The 20,500-nt window shown below is 41.6% G+C and overlaps 1 protein-coding gene across 1 annotated transcript in view; it reads left to right on the forward strand.

Annotated features, from left to right (window-relative positions):
* minar1 (membrane integral NOTCH2 associated receptor 1) overlaps positions 1–20,500 on the forward strand; it is a 47,719-nt gene that overhangs the window by 653 nt on the left and 26,566 nt on the right. The window contains exons 2-3 of the mRNA XM_023393243.2: positions 295–1,210; positions 3,167–4,639. Of these exons, the coding sequence (XP_023249011.1) occupies positions 356–1,210; positions 3,167–4,639 (2,328 nt within the window). The 5' untranslated portion in view covers positions 295–355. The remainder of the gene's footprint in view (positions 1–294; positions 1,211–3,166; positions 4,640–20,500) is intronic.

Genomic DNA, 20,500 nt, shown 5'->3' on the forward strand with positions numbered 1-20,500 from the left:
CGCTACTGTTGGAATGCAGGTGGAGTCGGTGTCAGATGCTCTGCTTGTGAGGAGCAGGAGAAAATTTCCGCTAGAAGGGTTTTTTTTATGTGGATCACAGACCTGGTGACTGTGTGTAATGAAACCAGCACAGTACATGACATTGTGACTGTGTCTGTACTGAGGACAGATTCCTCCTGCTGTTTGTTAGTGAGAATCTCTGATGTTGTGATGTTTTCTTTGTGTCCTGTCAGGGATAAGAAAAAACAACAACAGATTAACTCTGCATGAATCTTTTAACTGTGTTGTTTCCAGGTGCCAAGCTTCTCCTGCTTTAGGACCTTCTCTGTAGGCCTGTTCCTGCCACCCAGCAGCCATGGACCCCCTCCCAGAGTACTCTCAGTTCCTGGTCCGGATCCTGGAGGAGCTGGACACCAAGCACAACACCATGTCCTACCAGGACCTGTGTAAGTCCCTGTGTGCTCGCTTTGACCTGGTGCACCTGGCCAAGCTGCGCAGCCTGCTCTTCTACACGGCCTGCCTGGACCCCGCGTTCCCGGCCACGCTCTTCAAGGACAAGATGCGCAGCTCCATGGAGGACCCGGAATCCAAGAAGCTGATGGTGGCGGCGGACATCGTCACCATGTTCAACTTGATCCAGATGAACGGAGGCACGGCCAAAGACAAGCTCCCCGTGGTGCACAGAGCCAAGATCCACAAGAACAGGTCTGTGGACCAGTGCAGGTCTGACAGCGAAGCCTATAAGTATCAGGACTGTGACAGAGGGGTCGGTTACGAGCGCAGGGATCACCCCAGGGATGGGCACCACCACCACCACCACCACCACCATCATCACCACCGCCCCCAGCAGCACCCTGTAGCTCAGAATACCCCTCCCTGTCCTAAACTGTCTGAGTGCAAAAACTGCGAGCAGTTTATTCCCACCTCAGACCCCAACTTCCTTCTGGGAGTCGGCAAAGACCTGAAATGTAGAGCAGCCTCTCTGGACAAACTGCACCATCTGCCCCAGTACTCCAGCAGCAGTCCGCCCTCTCCACCCTGTGAAATGCAGAGCACCTACTTTCCCATGGACATCGACAGCGAGTCCACCACCGACCAGGAGTCCCTGCAGCACCTCGGCCATCCGGAGCCCTTCTCTGTTCACTCCTGCATCCAGAAGAGGAACATCTTCAAGGAGGACTTTCACAACTTTGTGGCCTTCTCACCACAGGTTTGGTTTTATATGATGCTGTTGAAAGATGTAAGAGAGAGAGAGAGGGCTAGTTTGATTCAGTGTTAATGTAACTCTGCTGCTGCCATGGTTCAGGAGACATAAAGAGATGAGTGGAAAAAAGGATTTTCATTAGCAGATGTTGAAAAGAAACAAAAATTGAGTCTACAGAGAATAAATTAAGTGTGTTATATCAAAAGTGCACAAGTTATTTTTTCTTATATTCAGTCATTTATTTATTTTTTAAAGTGATGCGGGATTCGAACCAGCGCCACTTGACGCCCCTATATTCAGTTATTTTAATGTATGAAAATTCCCCAAACCCTCAAAAAACATTCAATTTACAAAAACAAAAAACTGAAAGTCCTTTGTAAAGCATGTTTACAAAACTGTAACCAACAAATATTTCTGCTTGGTATGTGATTTAACACGTAGTTGTTTAGTCATTGATTAGTTTTAACCGACAGCTGACTTTCAGCATTATCTGTTTCACCAGTTTATCAAGAATTACAGTCATAGAAATATCGCTGCTGTTACTGAAAATACCAACATAAACTTAAATGCAATATAAAATGCTCACAGGTGATAAATAGTTTTTAAATTAAATTGTTAACTGATTTATATGTGGATGTGTAATTTAGGCGGAGCAAACTGGGCTCAGCTGTGATCAGTGTCTGGTATGGCGACTGTCGGGGGAACGTATGGTACAGAACATTCAGTTCAGGAAGATTAGAGCACAGTTTGAAGTACACCTGACATTCAGAATAAAAGCTCTTACTTGCATCATTCTGTAAAAAAATATTTTATATGATGTAATGGAGCATTTAACTCACACACCAGCTAAATAAAAGCAGGGAATAGTAATCTAGTATTTTCACAGTGTAGAAATTCACCATTAAATGTAAGAGTCTTGTATTCAAAAAGACGAGTTATCAAGAAACTGTACTTAAAGTATCAAATGTTAAAGTTCTTATTATGCTATCATATGTCATATAACATGTAAGCAGCATTTCAGTGTTGTAGCTGATCAGTGTTCACTACTTTATATGTATGTGTGTGTCTGTATGTGTCTATTAGGTTCATCTAACAATGCATCACATGTTAATAACTTTATCGTATGTTTTGTAAGTAAAAGCCTCATTTTCAAATTAATTAGCATCTAAAGCCATTAATAAAATAAATAAAAAATGAAGATAAGTAGAGTGCAGTATAACGTACAAGATTTCCCATGAAATGCACTCATGTTAAAGTGTAACCAAAAACGCTACAGTACAGTTCCTGAATAAATGTACTTGATTACTTTCCACCGCAGCAGAGAAACGGGGAAAACGCTGAAATATTTTAATTCTAAATGCTGCACTAAATACACAGAAAACCAGGAAGTGACAGACTGTGGGTCATTGTACGATTCCTCCGTGATTGTTGAAAGATAAGTTACATCTCAAAACACATCTCCTAACCTGTATTTTATCCTCACATATGAATTATACATTAACAGTCGAGTAGGATTCTCACAGTGTCTACACAGTGATAGTGTTCATACACAGCTCTTATTGGCTGATGGTTTGTCTCCTACAGGATAGGACATGTCTAATAATCTGACACAAGTTATTCATTACTGCTTTGAATATAAAAATCAGCTTGCATTATCTTAACACTAACCCCCCACCTCTTTAGTCCTGAAGGTCAGACCTTTTATTGGAGTCTCATTGTTCCCATGAACATGACTTGACTCTGCTTACTTAAATACTTTTTCCACTGTATCAATTCCTTATTTCTCTGCTCAGTTTACTAATCCATTTGCATTTTGTTTCTAATATATAACCCCTGCAGGGCTCCACTGTTGAGCAATATTTTATAATTCTACATTTGTCTGATTCGTCAGTACACTGTTTCTGCTGAATCTGTGTCTGTGTATTAAAGTGGCTTCACTCCCTGTCTGGGTTACTGTCGTAGGTCATCACCACTGAGAGCAAACAGGGCATTAAGGCTGCAGAAGGCTACCACAGGAGGGAGCTGCACAAGCCCGCCACCTTCTTCAACCACAGCTTTGAACTGCCTTACAGTAACCCCTACTTCGAGCCCACGCTCAACTCCCCTCTTCAGGACAGACGGAGGGTGAAGCACGAGAGCCTGGACGACTTACAGGCGTCGACATACTTCGGTCCGACCACGGTGTCCGAGTGCGTCAGCAGCAGGAAGCACACTAACAGAGCGGGGAAGCAGCCGGCGTGGCCCGTGAAGAGCCTCAGTCTCAACACAGAAGAGGGCCCTGCGGACTTTGAGAGGTCATTTCTGAACAGCAAACCACTCAAAGAAAACCACCACCGGACTGTCAGCATCATCAGCGCTGACAACGAGCAGCACTTTCAGAGCCCGAAGGAAAAGGTCGTCGCGTCTCCCTCTGGATTTGCAAAGAAAACTAACGGAATAAAAACCAAGGAAGCAGCACTGATATCGAGTGGGCCTGTGGGTTTGGACAAAAGGGAGGCGGCCAAAAGGTTTAGGGACAAAAATATGAACAGTCCGTCCTTTCAAGGAGGAGACAGCTCCTCCAGCGTCGGGACTCAAACAGAGCAGGCTGAGAAGAAGATGAAGGAATACCCAGCCAAGTTCAGTGACAGAGAAAGACACGCCTTCAAGCACTCTGACGAGGACTCTGAGATCGTTAGTGACGACATTAGTGACATTTTTCGTTTCCTGGACGACATGAGCGTTAGTGACTCTTTGGGCGTCGTCCAGTCGTCATGCTACAACAGCACCGGGTCTCTCTCTCAGGTAACGCTGAAGTCTGAAGGCGACAGCTCCCCTGAACGCAACACGGTCAAACTAGCCAAGTCCAAACTGGACCGCCTCTTCCATTCGCTGGAAAACACAGACGATGAGCTCAAATCGAGCGTGTGCAAGCTGGTGATGAGGATCGGTGAGATCGAGAAGAAGCTGGAGTCTCTGTCGGGGGTTCGCAGCGAGATCTCCCAGGTGCTCTCCAAGCTCAACAAGCTGGACGAGAAGATCCAGGAGCCCGAGGCCAACGGACGACACAGGGAGACTGCGCCCGGGTGCAACGCCACGCCTGACAAGTCACATCCCCACCCACAACCACTTCTCGACGCCTCCCTCTCACCTCGTGTTTTCCAGTGCCACACCACCGGCCACAATGTCAAAGTGGACAATGGACCCAAGGGGGAGTGGTGCTGCTCTGACGGCAGTAACGGCGACAGCCTCAGGGTGAAAGCTCTGAAGCAGAGCATGCTCACCAGGAGGTCATCCCGCTCACTCAATGAGGAGACCAGCGCCACTGAGTCAAAGGTGGCCAGCATCACCAACTCCCCCCGGGACTGGAGGACGGTGTCCTACTCCTGCCACCCTGGAGACGAGGGCAAGGACAAGGACAGAGACAGCAAGGACAGGCACCGGAAGGCCAAAGAGGTACAGACACTGTTTTTACATTCACTTTTAAATGAGACATAAAACACAGTCTTTGACATAAATAAAACATGAAGCACGGGTTCAGTTAGTGGAATAATCAAACAGAGCAGATGCAGTACATGAACTAACAGAGGCATCAAATATAGATACATGTTTGTCCTGGAAGGAAACACACAAAGAATCAAAGTGAAAAATGAAAAGTGTTGAATAGATGACGGAAGGAAATCAGGATGCTCCTGCACTTTGTGCTGCATATAAGGTTGTAGATGAAATCTAATATTGCAGGAAAATCACAAAATAAATCTTTCACACAGAGTCTGTGTGTCTTGGTGTTACATGTAAGACCAATTAAGTTTTCTGTGACACTTGGTTGACCTGGAAATATTGATCTTCTTAACTTTACCTACACATTTCTCTCTGCTCTTGCATTCAGAGAAGATAAATAATGTCTTTATTGATAGGGAACATGGATTAAACTGAACTGAGGTCAGTGACATGGTTGAGAAATCATATTTAACTCTCATATTTTGGGGTTGGACCTTTTAAAAAGGTCCCATATTTTACACTCCTCCTGTGTTTTATTTGAAGTGTTGATCCATAGATATATATGATATATCATAAATATAGATATATTTGTGGTTTTAAGAAAAACAGGTTGGTGAGCCTCTCCTCTGATTGGCTGACTGTTTTCTGAGTGATCCAATAAAAATATAGCACATTTCACGTAAACACTCAGAGAAACCAAATCCTGCAAGGTTGGATGGTGGGTCCAGGTGGGCGGGGCTTGGGGGTGGCGACTGCTTTGTTGTGACATCACAAAGTTACAGGAGTCCTGGTGGCTGGTTTTAAGGCTCAGTTTCTGAATACAGGCTTTATGCATTTCTCTGTGGACTGAGCACTTTGATACTTTCACAGTATTAATATAGAACCTAGACCTGCTTTATAATCAAACTACACATGGACATCTACCTTTAGACTATATGGACCTTTATATTAAAACAAATGACCCATTTCTGATCATTGGAGTCCTGTAATAGAGTGACCAGATCCCAACAAAGCAAATGTGGGGCAAAGAGTAAGTTGGTGTGGGACAATGTGGCACATGTTACGACTGCTGAGCTGTACAGTGTGCTAAATGCTAGTTATTTCACCTGCTGTTAGCCTTTCTGTGTGGAAATCTTTGGGTTACATTAGGAGTGCATCCATACATCAGCACATCTCTTTTTGAGCCACTTGTTTCTTGTGAAACTCACATGTACTGTGTTGCTCTCAGAATCACCTTCCACCGGTTTCACCCACATATATCTTTGTTGTAGCTGCATTTCTTTTTCTCTGTGGTAGTCTCCATCACATTCTGCTGAAACCTCCATAGCTTGTGACTTTGCGGTGACTCACAGTTTTCCCTGTTGGGCGTAGGGTAAGCAGCAAAGACGGTGACAGGTTAACCTGCACTTGACCCATGTGAGCAGTTTTACATCAAACGCAGCCCCACAGTGACAACCTTCCCTGCTTTCTTCACAGCCATTTTAGATTAGACATCTCAATATGTGGGACGTTGGACAAGGGATAAAAATGCTCGTCACCTGGTCTTCCTACCTTGTAAAGAATTTAGGCATTACGTTTTCAGGGATTTATTACATCCCTGCCAGGTGGCTTTGTTGTTAGAGAGATGACAGGCTTTAAGGTTTCAGTTGGAGATGTCCTGCTCCCTGGAGCTGCTCCAGCCATTTAAATGGATCCGTTTTTACTGTGTTTTGTCCATCTCAGCGTACTGGTGTTGTAGCGCTGCTCTCCTCTACAACAGTTCAGCCCTACAGTGAAAACTTGTGTGTGTGTGTGTGTGTGTGTGTGTGTGTAACATCTAGGCTGGCAAAATACATGGGATTGTTATGCTCCAACTCTAACTTTGTCTTCCTCATACAAGACATGTATGTAGCAGCTTCCTTATCCGCCACTGATCATCACCTAGAAGCTTTTCATTGGGTTTTTTTTTATTCAGACACACTTGTTTGCTTTGATATAAGGACATTCTCTGAGAATCAATGCTATGAATTCTTCCTTTTATCTGGTACATTATTAAAAATATTAATGTTTACATTAAGAATGGACCCAAAGCAGTTGTATTAGTGCAGGTTTTTTTAACATGACCAACAGCTTAGATGCACATCTCAAGAAAGAGAAGTAATGTGCAGACGAGGGTACAGATGACTTCTTCTTCTATCGGCCTTTTCCTGCACATCTTGCTCATGGCTTCGCTTTTGTCCAGCTCTTCTCTGTCTTCATAGTTTTTAAATCCAAAATGCAAGAACATCTGCCTTCAGACCGCTGCCTTCAGTGTCTCTTTGTCTCTCACGTGACCAGATCTCGTTGCATGAGAAGACTGGTCACGTGAGAGTAACAGGGTTACAGCTACTGTATATACTGTAAATACTGTATATTAGAAGATCTATCTTGGGATTTTATGAATCTATATTGGATCATTCAAATCGATTTGAATTAGAATTTTCTATTTTTTCTTGGTTACAAACTCAGGATCAATGCAAGCTTGTTGAACTGTGTCCTCTTATGATTATTTTAGCAAACCCAGGAACAGTGGTTCCGGTGGAGAATCGTTTCAAATGCCATCAGTTACCATGTAATGAATTTTCCCCTCTTTAAAGTAGATAGTATCCACCCGATCATATCGCTTTCATTTATCGCCCTCCAAAATCAATCAGCAGCTTCTTATCCGCACTTGTTTTTTAGTATGACAGAATTGTTTTTTGTGGTGATTTTAATATCCATGTCGATGGCTCCTCAAACGCTCACGCTGCTGACTTTTTAAACTTTTTTTTGTGGAAAACGCATAACCATGGCCATACCTTATACCTTGTTTTTTACCCTGGGTATAAAAGTCCCCACAATGAACATTAGTGTATCTGACCATAGATACATGGGGCCCTATCTTACACCTGGCACAAAGCATAACGCAAGTGTCTTTGTTAGTTTCAGACCGACGCAATTGTCATCTTCTGGTCCACAGCCCACGTTGTTTAAATAGCAAATACACTTGCGCCTATTTGTGCGCCCATGGGCGTGTTGGTCTTAAAATTAGGTGTTGCCAGGCCCAGTGTTGGTGCATTGCTATCTTGAGACAGTAGATGATTGCATTAATGAGCAGCAAAAAACCTGGTCTGAAGTCAGTGGTGCAGTATATCACTGTTATTTTAAGGGCACACTGTCACAAGAGTAATATGTGCCGACATACATGGGCGCACAGAGCAGAGTGAGCTGAAGATGCTCTTACATGTTTGGATGAGTCAGGTGAACATTACAGTACAGCCTCAGAAGGTCAGAGCTTCTTTGTGACATGTTGTGTATATAACGTTGTCATGTGTCATAGATGTCTCTTGTATGAGACTCTGCAGAGAAACGTACTTGCTACCTGGTAGATGCTCCACAGTGTTCCACATTCATCACCTAAATTTTTCCACAGTTTCATAATGACTTAATATTTATTCACACTTCTCATCATATCACATCAAATATTTCTAACATTGTGATTTGTGCCGTTACTTCACTGTAGAGCTGTGAGCAGCACTTTGATTGGCTCAGCCCTTCTTTGCCCCGCAGTGCGCACAGAGCTGCTGCATGTGCGTGCCAGCACTGCGCTCACTGGTCAGTCACAATATACAATCTAACTCTGTGTGAAACACTGCGTCGTTGTAATAGCAATACACAAAGGTGCAAGTGCACCTGGCTTTTAAAGGGAAAGGGAGTTGGCACTGTGATTGGATTACTGGATGTTACACCCAAAACACTCCCATGAATAATTACAAGATTAAGTACAATCCTATTAAACAAAGCACCTGGTGCAGAGACACATTTTTTTCCACCATTAAAGTAGCAAAAGTGACATGGACATGCCCTAGCATTTGCAGCCATGAGGTTTGGATCAATAAAATAGAGCCCATAGTAGGAGTGGGCATGATTAACCGATCGATAATTGATCGTAAAGGATTTTTTTCTATCACGTGGAATCTGATCGATCTAACGTGTGCATTAACAAGGTTGTGTTGTGTAGTGTGTCTTGAAGCAATGCAATTAATTTCACTATGTGGCAGCAACCAGCCGGGGCGCAATTAAAATCTTCAACAGAGAAAACTGAATACTGCCGATACGCGGTCTGCAACAAGCAGGTAAACATGAAGAGAGCGAGGCGAAGTTTGGCGTGGGACCATTTTGAGCTAAAAAATAGCTTAGCTCATTGTAAACATTGCAATGCCGTCTACAACTACAACACAACACCAACCCCAATGATGTACCACTTAAACAAAGTACACCTGACCGTGGTTAAGGAATCATCCTCCTCCTCTCAACCTGCCATCACCTCAGACGGATGTGCTGACCATAAGTATTGTTAAAGGCAGAGGTTTTCGAGATCTGATTAATTTAATTGAACCAGCATATTGCATTCTGTCATGACACACCAGCGCTATCACAGTCGCTGCAAAGAGCTACAGCTAGCCCCAGCTGACTGGGTTGCTCTAACCACAGACTGCTGGACTGCCTTAACAGCAGAGAGCTACCTCACCATCACCTGCCACTACATTGGCGATGACTGGCAAATGAACTTGTTGTTGTGCTGTCGGATCAAACTGTAACCCAAGCTTCAACATGCCAGGGTCCTAGACCTGAAGGAGGAGCACTGGCAGCTGATGGAGGACACACAGCCTGGACTGAAGTGTGCCACCACTGTCATGTCTGCAGAGAAGGACGTCTCCATATCCAACACTTATTCCGTCACCTTCAGCCTCAACAACACCCGTCTAATGCGCAGAGAAGGAGACGGAGATGAGCCCAGAGTCATTGAATTCAAGGAGAAAGTGCGGTCCTCCCTCAGCAACCAAATGAAGGTACACTAAACTATTTGGTTGACATGGTTTCCATAATATTTAAATGACAAACTATGAGCACCGCACATCTTTTTTTTCTGTTTAAATAATTAAACGTACTTACTATAGTTAAGATTTAATTGAGGAAAAATATGCTTTCTTTAGTATTTTCTGCCATAGGCATTTTTGATATAAAACAATTAATAATTAATCGACAATTGAACGTTAATTTTCCCGATAATCAAATAAGTAAATTTCTTCAAATACCTATCCCTAGCTGTTTACCTGTGAAACAGATAACATTAACACTGTCCAACCCCACTTGTCTTCTTCTTCAGGCTCTTGCATATTAATACAATGTCAATATTCTGTACACTTTTTAATTATCATAGCCCACCCCCATCTGAACACTATCATACCAATGAACTGGCCGACTGCTTTAACTCTCAAAGTCAGGTCTAAGCCTCCACCAAGAAAGCAGCCTTGAATAAATCATATTTGTAATCAATGGTGGTGGTAAGTTGGAGTGTATGAAAGCAGAGCGGAGATGGAGGAAATCAGGTCTCCAAGTACAGTATCAGGCTATAAAGAAGTTATTACTTCACCACAATAATATGGTAAATAATGCAAGAGCAGAATACATCTCTGAACTTATCTAGGCCCATCAGCATAACCCCGGATTTCCAATGAAGTTATTTAAATCAGCTGGTAAAGCCGACCCTTGTGCCCCTTCAGAAAGTGATGTTGATTGTTGATTGTGTTATTATAACACTATTTTTGTGCAGTCTGAACAAAGGTATTTCCTTATCTGCCTCGATAGATAAAAGAGCTTGCAGGATTCCTACAACATCAAAATGTTTTTAATTTATTTGTTTTTAATTTTTTTAATTTTGTGTTTCTTTCCTGTAAAGCAGCCTTGGGTACCTTGAAAGGCGCTATAAAATCTAAAGTTATTATTATTATTATTATTATTATTAACAAAAATTAAATACAGAGAAACATACTTAGGTCCTTTGGATTTCACATTATCTCAGATTGTATGTCGGTGCTTATTTTTTAATGTCAAGGTTAGTGTTGTCACCAGAACCGATACTTTTCGTACCAAGTCGATGCCACGTGCCAAAAAAACTAGGCGGTACCCTTTTTTTTTTTTTTTTGAGCTATCGAAGGCACCGAAATTACCGACACGTGACGAGATTGATAGTCACCCTTTTAGGAAGTAACATAAGATTGACATCCTGTTGAGGGAGGCAGTTGAATGAGAGCTCGTCAGACCCATCAGCTCTCATTGTGCACAAGCAGGATTTTCATAAACTATATGAGCAACTTATCTCATAGTGCAAAAGTTTCTTACCTCAAAAGTGACAGTAATCTACCAAAAACACGCGTAAAAGAACATTAACACTAATTACTGCATCACTGGCAACATTTGAGTGACTCGGAACAGGATGAGGAACGTCCACTACCAGGCTGCAGTCTAGCCGCAATTACAAATGGAAGATGGTGAAAAGTTCAGGCACACAACTTGGTCCAGCTGCAGCACCTCGGCTTGTCGAAAGAAAACGCCAGAAGAGTCGCGTATGGAAATATTTTGCTTAGAGGCGGATGATGAGGGGTTGATAATAGGGGAGCGTGTCTATGTTCCCACTGCACTATATTCCCACAGCCCTAATCCTAACCCTAAATTCCCACAGCCCTAACCCTAAATTTCCACAGCCCTAACCCTAATTTTCAAAAATTTCTGTGGAAAAAAAAGTGCTAAGAAATGTGGGAACATAGGGCTGACCCCGATAATAGACCTGCAAAAGCCCGTTTATAAACCGTGCCTTCGCATTTTCCAAACCACAGTTGAACTGCTGTGCAATAAAACGTTGACTGACTGTATATTTTAGCAGAGTATTGTTTACTTTTAAATACTTGAAGGCTTACATGCCACTGTTCTTTTTTCATATGTCAATAGTTGTTTCATTTCATTATATCTATTATTCCCACATTTCTGTCTCAGAAATTTGTCTCAGGGCACTAAAGCTGAAGAGCTGTGCAATAAAAAGCTGATTGTTTATATTTTAGTACAGTATTGTTTATTTTAAATTCTTGAAGGCTACATTTTTTTTTCTGCGTATTTTTCAATAAAGGAGTGAAAGAGAAAGTACATGGAATTTATTGTATTTTTTTCCATTCACTCTCCTTTTAGCTCCAGCTCCTAGGAAAAAAAATCTTTACTCCCCACCTCCGTCTGTGCGCTGCTGTTGGAAACCAGGCTGATGAGTAAAACCAAAACAACGAGCTGAAAGGTGCTCAAACGCTCTGTGATGCTGATGGGAACTGCAGAGTTGATGATAAATCTCTGCAGGTTCTTTATTTCATGTGTCAACTTTAACACCACACACAGCCATTTACTCCATTGTCAATATAAAAAATACTAGTACAGCTTTTAACTCTAACTATATAGTTTTATGGTTCCACGCCAGCGACAGCCAGGGCCTGAGGCATTATGTGTGAGGGTGTTTGTCCATCCGTCCGTGTGTATGTCTGTTGTTCCAATTCTCATGAACGATATATCTCAGTAACGCCTTGAGAGAACTTCAGACTGGACTCAAAGATGAAGTGATTAGATTTTGGGTGGTCAAAGTTCAAGGTCACAGTGATCTCACATTCTTGTGAACGCGATATATCAGGAACACTCAGTTTAACAATTAAACTCAAATGTCTACAAGGATAAAATGAAGTGATGACATTTTCTATCCAAAAGGTCAAAGGTCAACTTCAATGTGACATCATAATATTCTGCAAAAACACTTCTGACCTTTATTTGCACCCCCACATTTTAATGTATATAACCGCATACAACCATGCTTGCAACACAGGCGCGCACACACAAACACACACACACACACACTCACTCACTCACTCACTCACTCACTCACTCACTCACACACACACACACACACTCCGATCAGCTGATTGTAATGAAGCTGCTTGTTGTGTGTAGGAGCTGTTGTGATTCAAGAATGGAGATCAACAGACAGACGGAACATGTCATTTAGTTCAGTTTCTTAGCTGCTGCTTTTTAGAGAGAGAGACTCATTATTTGTGATTCAACATGGCCATAAAATGTATTTGTCATCTTTCTGCCATCACTCAGGTTATCCATGAAAGAGAGAGAATGAGAGAGGCAGGCAAAACGACACACACTCCCTTTTTTGATCGCTCGTTTCTCTCTCGCTCGTAGGGTAACGTAACGTTGGCCATCAGCAACTTCGCAGGGTGATGATTGGACGACAGTTAAGATCGCACAACCATACACTGTGTATATAATTTTATAGATGTTGTGATGCAAAATGTGTGTCAAATCAGCTGAGAGGCTGGAAGGAGTTTCTATTTTTGATGAATCCACCAAACTAGATAGCTGGAAAATGGATGATGCAAAAGTGATGTAAAAACATCATTTAATAGTCCTGCACATTGGTTCAACAAAATCTCTGATTTATATCGTAGTGCAGTAAATATAATTATTATTATTTTGCAGTATCCAGACTTGATAGTAAATGTTGTTGTGTTATTTAGTTGGAATTCTCAGTCACTGAGATCATTTTTGTGCTTTAATTATCACTGAAAGGTCACAGTGTTTCTTTCCCCTTGATCTGTTAAGAGGGCAGAAAGTAATTGACAATTTTGATGATGGATTAATCATTTTTGTCATTAAATGTCAATCGTGCTGTACAGTCTCTTTTATATCATTGTAAACTGGTTTTGAACTGTTGGTCAGACAAAACAAGACACCGAGGCCTATGATTGACAGTTTAATGATTAATACAAAAATTGATCAACAGATTAATAAGTAATGACAGTAATCATTAGTTGTTTCTTTTTTCAGGTGAGCTGCAGTCATTACAATATCTTCTGTTTCACTGGAGACCCTGTGGGATTAAAAAGCACTTCCATTGTCAAATAACAGCAGCTGTGTTGAAAGATACCAGCAGACTCCAGTTAAATCTGAGCTGAGATGTAAAAGGAGCTCTGTTACTGTCATGTGGCTACTGTTGCATCTCCTACAGCGAATAGGTGTATTCACAGCCATTCAACAAGAAAAGGAATTAATCCTGTCAAATTAGAGAGACTAGAAATTGCCAAGTGGACAGGTCGCCTCTGGGTGCTTGAGAACTGTCGGTTCAGGCCTCTGTTGCATTTGTAATCTGTCATCACGTAACAACCGGAGGCAAAAACATCCTCCATCCAAGTACAGTTCAGGAAAGTGTGACTGCTTTATTCAAAGCTGAGAAGTGGAAAAATCCCATTTAGTTTCTTTATAGTTCCTTTCTGTAGCAAGACTGCAGCTGTTTGGTTCCAAAATTGGAAATTTTAATTGGAAAAATTACAGTTTATGATGTGGATATAGCTTCAGTAAAATGGAAATAAACATCTTTGAAAAGACTCGTGTTACTTATTTGAAATGGATAACTCAGTAATTTGGAATTTGGATGTTGTTTGGTCTCTTTCAGTGATTCACATGTTTAGATTGATTTCAATCTTGTTTAACCAGTAGATGAAAAATCTATTTGTGGTTTTAGAGGGAATTATACACTCACCGGCCACTTTATTAGGTACACCTGTTCAACCGCGCCATGTCACAAAGCTCAAATCATCAAACTGGTTCCTTGAACATGACAATGAGTTCACTGTACTCAAATGGCCTCACCTTTGGGATGTGGTGGAACGGGAGATTTGAATCGTGGATGTGCAACCAACAAATCTGCATGAAGCTATCATGTCAATATGGACCAGAACCTCTGAGGAATGTTTCCAGCTCCTTGTTAAATCTATGCCACAAAGAATTAAGGCCGTTCTGAAGGCAAAAGGGGGTCCAACCCAGTACTTGAAAGGTGTACCTAATGAAGTGGCCAGTGAGTGTATGTTGGAACTATTTCTTGACAAACAATAGTTGATCTTCACCCAGCACCTCTGTGCAGCATCTATGGCTATGGTGCAAGGTGCTATGGGGCACCTAGGTAGCTAGGTATCGATAGGGTGCTCAGTGCTGTGGATGAATTTAGTAACTGTATATTTGCATCTCTATAGCAGGATGTCACAAGGAAGGGGTAGACAGTACTGACAGAGCAGTGAGAAGACAGGCTCTGTAATGAGAGTATACATCTATTACTAATGTGTGCATTTGTATGAACTCTACAGGTAGATCAATACACTACAAAAGGCACTGCACCTTAGTGAATACACATAAAATGTTAGCTAACTCACAAATGAATTATCACAGAGCACAATGATTTGATTGAATCACATGGTGCTACTCTGTTAGAAACTGAACGCACCTGATGCATTTGATGACGTCTGATCTGGGTGTAGAAATCACCTCAAGTCTCTCTCTTTGTAATCTCGAGAATTATTCATCAAGAACCATAAGCTATTACATTTACTGGGAGATTTAAAAAATGTTAGTGTGATATGTGAATATCTGCTGGGCTCTGGCCCAATTTAACCCCTGAATATACCTACTCTTTCAAAGTTACACTTGTTTTCAAGCCTCCTCATTCATATAATGTCAGGCTCCTTCATCCTAGTTGTCCTGATAAAGGTTCACATTCACTCCATCATTGATAAGTCTGTATTGACTCTTCCCCTTACTCCAAAAATGGTCAAAGAATAGCGGCGTGTGTGGAGCTGAGACTTCGGTGCATACCAGTTCATGGCAAGCATACACTCATACACCTGTCATTCAAAGAGGCCACGCCCTCAATTATACATAACTTTACGTGTTAATAAAATGTAAACAGGTGAGTTATATAACAGTTGTCATGAAGGAGGAAATTAGCTCTAGAGACCAAAACTGTTTTTGTGCCAGGCTGTAAACATGTTTATTTCTGCTGTAAGGTTGGACATTTTAACATGGGAGTCCCAGGGGAATAATTTTGATCAGCCTGGATTAAATGGTTGGGGGGGGGGGTAGTCGTCGTCTTTTCTAAATTCTGCCCCTGGACAGTGACAGGTAGTTTTGAGGTGTTTGCATTTCGAATTAAATGTACAAACCCCATCCTCTGTGTGGCTATCTATTGTCCTACTAGATTTAATTCAGAATTTTTATACAAATTTCACATTAAGGCTTGATATTTTTACACACACTTAATGAAATGAGATATTCATTAAGTAGTGGACATGTTTACTTATTCTCAGCTGATGTTTGTCCTTAAATTTTTATCAGCAGCTGGAGGTAGATATAAATATGTGTGTAGGCTGATGGATCTCTGTGGTAAAAATCTTTGCAGATAAAGTTGAGTTAAGCTGCGACGAGGTTTATGATAACAGTAGATGATATCGCTGGTAGAGGAACAATCAACACAGCTCATTATTTTTAATTAGACCCTCCCCATGGAAAATAATCATTACCTGCACTTCTCTGGCACTGTGTGTGATATTAAAGAATTTTCCCTCCGTATAGCAGAGGAGAGCAACCTCTCCAGTCTGAACTGGCAACCAAAAAGCACGACAATGAAATTATTTTTAAAAAGCCGTCAGAATTCAGTCGAGACCAGAGACTGTGATATGCAGGATGGAGGACGAAACCAAGAGAGTTGAGTACAATGTTTTTTATAGTCAGGTGTCAGCATCCGTTTTTAGATTATCTGTATGGATATCTATATTATCTATATGCACTTTTTGTGGTGCATCTCTTAAATGGAAAAATGAATGCCCATATAATTTACTGCACACTGTACTACAAGCATGAAAGGCACAGAAATATGTTTTAAGTGTTCCTCATAAAGATTTCATCATCAGAGCATTTACCTGTCATTTATTGTGTTTACACTGTATACATCGAAGTAAACACTTTCCACTTTCCATTCAGGAAAACTGATGATTAAAGTTCCTCTCCAGCCATATTTAATATTTTGTTTAACATGGTTTTCACACATAAAGAGTGAAGAAAAATCAAAAACTTGAAGTTCATCTACTCTTACTTCCTTATTGAAAAATGTGGATCAGGCCTTGAGCCCCGCCCACCACCTGCTGTCTCCAGGTGGACAGGTGAAAGAGCAGAAAGTATCAAGATGGTGAGAGGAGGAAACATCAGAGAGACTCAGCCACATGTTTGAGCCTCAGTCAGACCCAGAATCAGATGAGGAGTCTGAGACCAGAACCAGAGACTAGCAGACGGATCAGAACACTTAGCGCAGTTAGCATCTTTTATTTGTTTATGTTGTTTGTTAGCTTGTAACTGGCAGTGGCTGACACAGTGTTAGTGGTTGTGCTAATGCTAACTCTCCCTCTCTGTATTGACAAGGTTTCAGGTGTATTTAGCCCCGCCCCCCGTCCCCACAAATTGACAGGATTGGTTCCTTAGGTTTGTGACATATGAACCCTGGCTGTCTGAATCTGTGTTTATGAGACTGTAATTGGTTCAATGCAGTTCAAAGTGGAAACACTCAGTCATGGAGTTGATGATTATTTCTCTCATCTTGTCTTGTATTTTATAAAAAACACCGCATGATATTAAAAAAAGATTAAACACTGGATTTTCATCAGAGGGGTCTTTAAGTTTACATATACAGAAAAAAAACAGATCACTGTGACTCAGGCAACGTGACACGTGATTAATTATTTATAAAACAGCAGTAAATCACAAGCAGGTGGCAGTAGGCTGTTACTGTGTTGTACTGCCAACCTGTGGTTCTCAGTGTTTCTGGTTCTCAGTGCTGCACAGATTGATACCAGGTCACAGCCCTGTGATTGAGAACCTGGTTTAGATGACAGACTACGTTCCTGTGGCCTTGGGAGAAACAAGACTCTTTCATGATCTAACATGATAACTCATCTGTGTGTGGCGGGAATTGGGGGTAAACACTGAGCCTGTACAGCTACATCGTAGGCTATACGAAAGCTAACCTTGAAACACCAGCTCAAAATTGTAACTACATGTCAATGCTATGGTGACTAGGTTTCATTTTGAGGAGGAACATTACATGGAGACTGAAACAAATGTGAAGTGTTTAAGGTTCAGTTGTCATTTCCCCTGTGCTGTTTTTCTTCAGGACGATGAAAAGAAATCTGGGGTTGTTTTTGTTTTCCTCTATAAATGTTGAGTTATCATAGGAGTCCTCTGTTGTATTGAGATATGGCATTGACTTAAATGCTGATGAAACCACTTCCTTAAATTTAGCTACAGCACTATCAGAGTGAAGACATTTTCAGCTAATAGTGTGTAATCCAGTAATTCAAAAGTAATAACTGTACATAGCAGACTGATAAAAGAGGATTATGTGAAAAGACTGGTAAATGTTCAGATTCTATACCATAAGTCAGAACAAGGTTGAGGGTGTGGTGGACAGTGAAAGGTTTATTTACACACTGAGAGAAGCCAATTGAGTCTATTTGTGCTAAGGTCTAAACTCTTGAATTGTCATCAGCTGACAGGTCCTAATAACAATTCTTTTTTGGGGTATATTTCCTTTAATGTGATATAGTTATATATGATATGACCAAAGAGATGGTCATGGACTTTCGGAGGTCTAGGCCCACCCTTCAGCCAGTCAACATTAGAGGGAAGGACATTGAGGTGGTGCACACTTATAAATACCTAGGTGTGCACCTGGACAGTGAACTGGACTGGTTCCTGAACATGGATGCCATCTACCTGAAGGGGCAGAGCTGGCTCTTTTTCCTCAGGAGGCTCAGGTCCTTTGACGTCTGCAGTGAAATACTGCACTTGATTTATCAGTCAGTGGTGGCCAGTGTTCTCTTTTATGCTGCAGTCTGCTGGGGCAGCAGCATGTCAACACAAGGAGACTGGATGAGCTGGTCAAAAAGGCTGGGTCTGTGCTTGGCAGGACAGAGAAGCAGCTAGAAGTGCAGCAAATGTCTCATCTCACTGCGCTGCAGAACAGAGAGGTTCAGGAGTTCATTTGTTCCCACTGCCATCAGGCTATACAACACCTCAGCCATCTGTGTAGTGAGAGAGAGACAAGAAAGTTGAGAGGAGAGTGGAGAGGGCAAAGACACAGGTGTCAGGGTGCAGTAAGGACTGAGGCATAATGGTGTGTGCTCAACTGGGTTATCCACTGGGGTAAACAAAATTCTATTTTATTAAATTATCATAATTTATTTACTTCAGAATTTCTAATGTAATTTACAGTGTTTATTTGAAATTTGTTTGTACTGTTTGATCTGCTGTAACTTACAGACTGACACCTGCCAAACCCAAATCAGCTGGCACAGTAATCACTAATCACTTGATCAAGGTTATTGCAACATGGATGTACACACTGTGCACACCACTGCTCTGTTTTGTGGTCTAACATGGATGGGAAGATGTGACATCTCAGCGTAAAGCAGTTACAAAAAACTTTCAGAGCATCCATCAGCTTCTATAAATCATGGCACCTCTTTCCTTTTCTTCAGCCCCCAGCCACAAGAGCTGAATACCAAGCTTTTGGAAGTGGAAATCTGGCCTGGAAAATGTATATCAGATTACCTCATCAGTCCTGACTTCTCTCTGGACTGCAACTGGGATGCATTTTGACCATTGTGCTATTCCTAACACATGTTGTCTGAACTAGCCTCATCTTTCTCATGCTCCTGTACTCCTTTTAAATAATCTGATTCACGAATGGCAGGCACCGGGATGAAATCCTCAGAGCGATTGTCAGACCTGACGCTGGTGCAGTGGGCCCAGGGTTCGTCCTGGTGCAGGTCAACGCCCGGCCTCATGTGGCCAGAGTGTGTAGGCAGTTCCTGGATGACGAAGGCATCGATGCCATTGACTGACTGTCATGTTCCCCTGACCTTAATCCAATTGAGCACCTGTAGAACGTTATGTATCGGTGCATCCGACGCCGTCAAGTACCGCCACAGACTGATTTTCAACTTGAATAATTCGTTCATCAAGATTGATGTTTGATGTAGGAGTTCCCTTAATTTTTTGGAGCAGTGTATATAAATGCAGTCTGCAAAACACAGGATTACATTCAATGACAGTGTCAACAGTAACAACATCTATAAAATTTCTATAGTATATCCACATCACAACTGGTTGGTAAAGATTAGGTGACATTTGTGGCTTTTTATAAACAAAAAAAAGCAAATGTAAGTCAGACATGTTACACACCATTCATCACCTTATTGCTGAAGAAAGGACACATTACATGGTGCATTAAACACCTGAATTGTTTAATATTAACATAAATCAAATGAGCTGCAATATTCAACTGTATATTGGTGAAGCAAGTCGGGGGTTTATCCTGTGATAGGGGCGTTAATTCATCTTATTGGCTCATAAATTTAATGTTCCTTTTACCGTTTGCCTTCTCCTCTCTCATACTTGGTCAGGGTGGCAGATGAGATGATGAAAAAAGGAAAGAACTGGATAACGACAGCTGGGACTCAGCTGCCACAGTCAGCTCCTCTGCCAATGGACTGTAGCATCAACAAGCCGACCAGCTGTAATTCCAAGATGAGCCTGCTATTTAGGGCACACTCGATACCACAGTCTGGCCTGTTCCCTTTGCTATGATCAGGGGATGAACACCTTATTTTCCAGCATTAGCATTTATTTGATCAGCTAATATGTAGGCAAATATTACTTTTAAATATAGTTCAAAAAACAAAAGTAAACCCACCATGTTTACTGTTATGGATTATTTACCTCTGTTGGAAGCTGTTTTTCAAACTGGGGGAGAATGAATGGAGGTGAATTAATGTACACCAAACTATTTTGAACTTGCATTTGAAAATCCCTGTCAATATATGAGCTACCTACCAGCATCTTACAATTAACAAATGACTGTTGTAGACCAACAGACTGTATTTTGGTGTCTGTCATTAAGCAGCTGAAAGTACAGGATCTTCTTCAGGCAGCAATTGTGCTTTATTAATGGTAATGGCTCAATTAAGGTGCTGACTTTCCTGTTGATAAATCATTGTCATCACAGTTAACTTGGGGCTACACTTAGTGTTACAGTAGGTTCCGGGTTGCGAGGGG

Source organism: Seriola lalandi, unplaced genomic scaffold, assembly GCF_002814215.2.
Source record: "Seriola lalandi dorsalis isolate HSWRI2012SDOR001 ecotype SW California unplaced genomic scaffold, Sedor1 jcf7180002054931, whole genome shotgun sequence".
Lineage (NCBI taxonomy): Eukaryota > Metazoa > Chordata > Actinopteri > Carangiformes > Carangidae > Seriola > Seriola lalandi.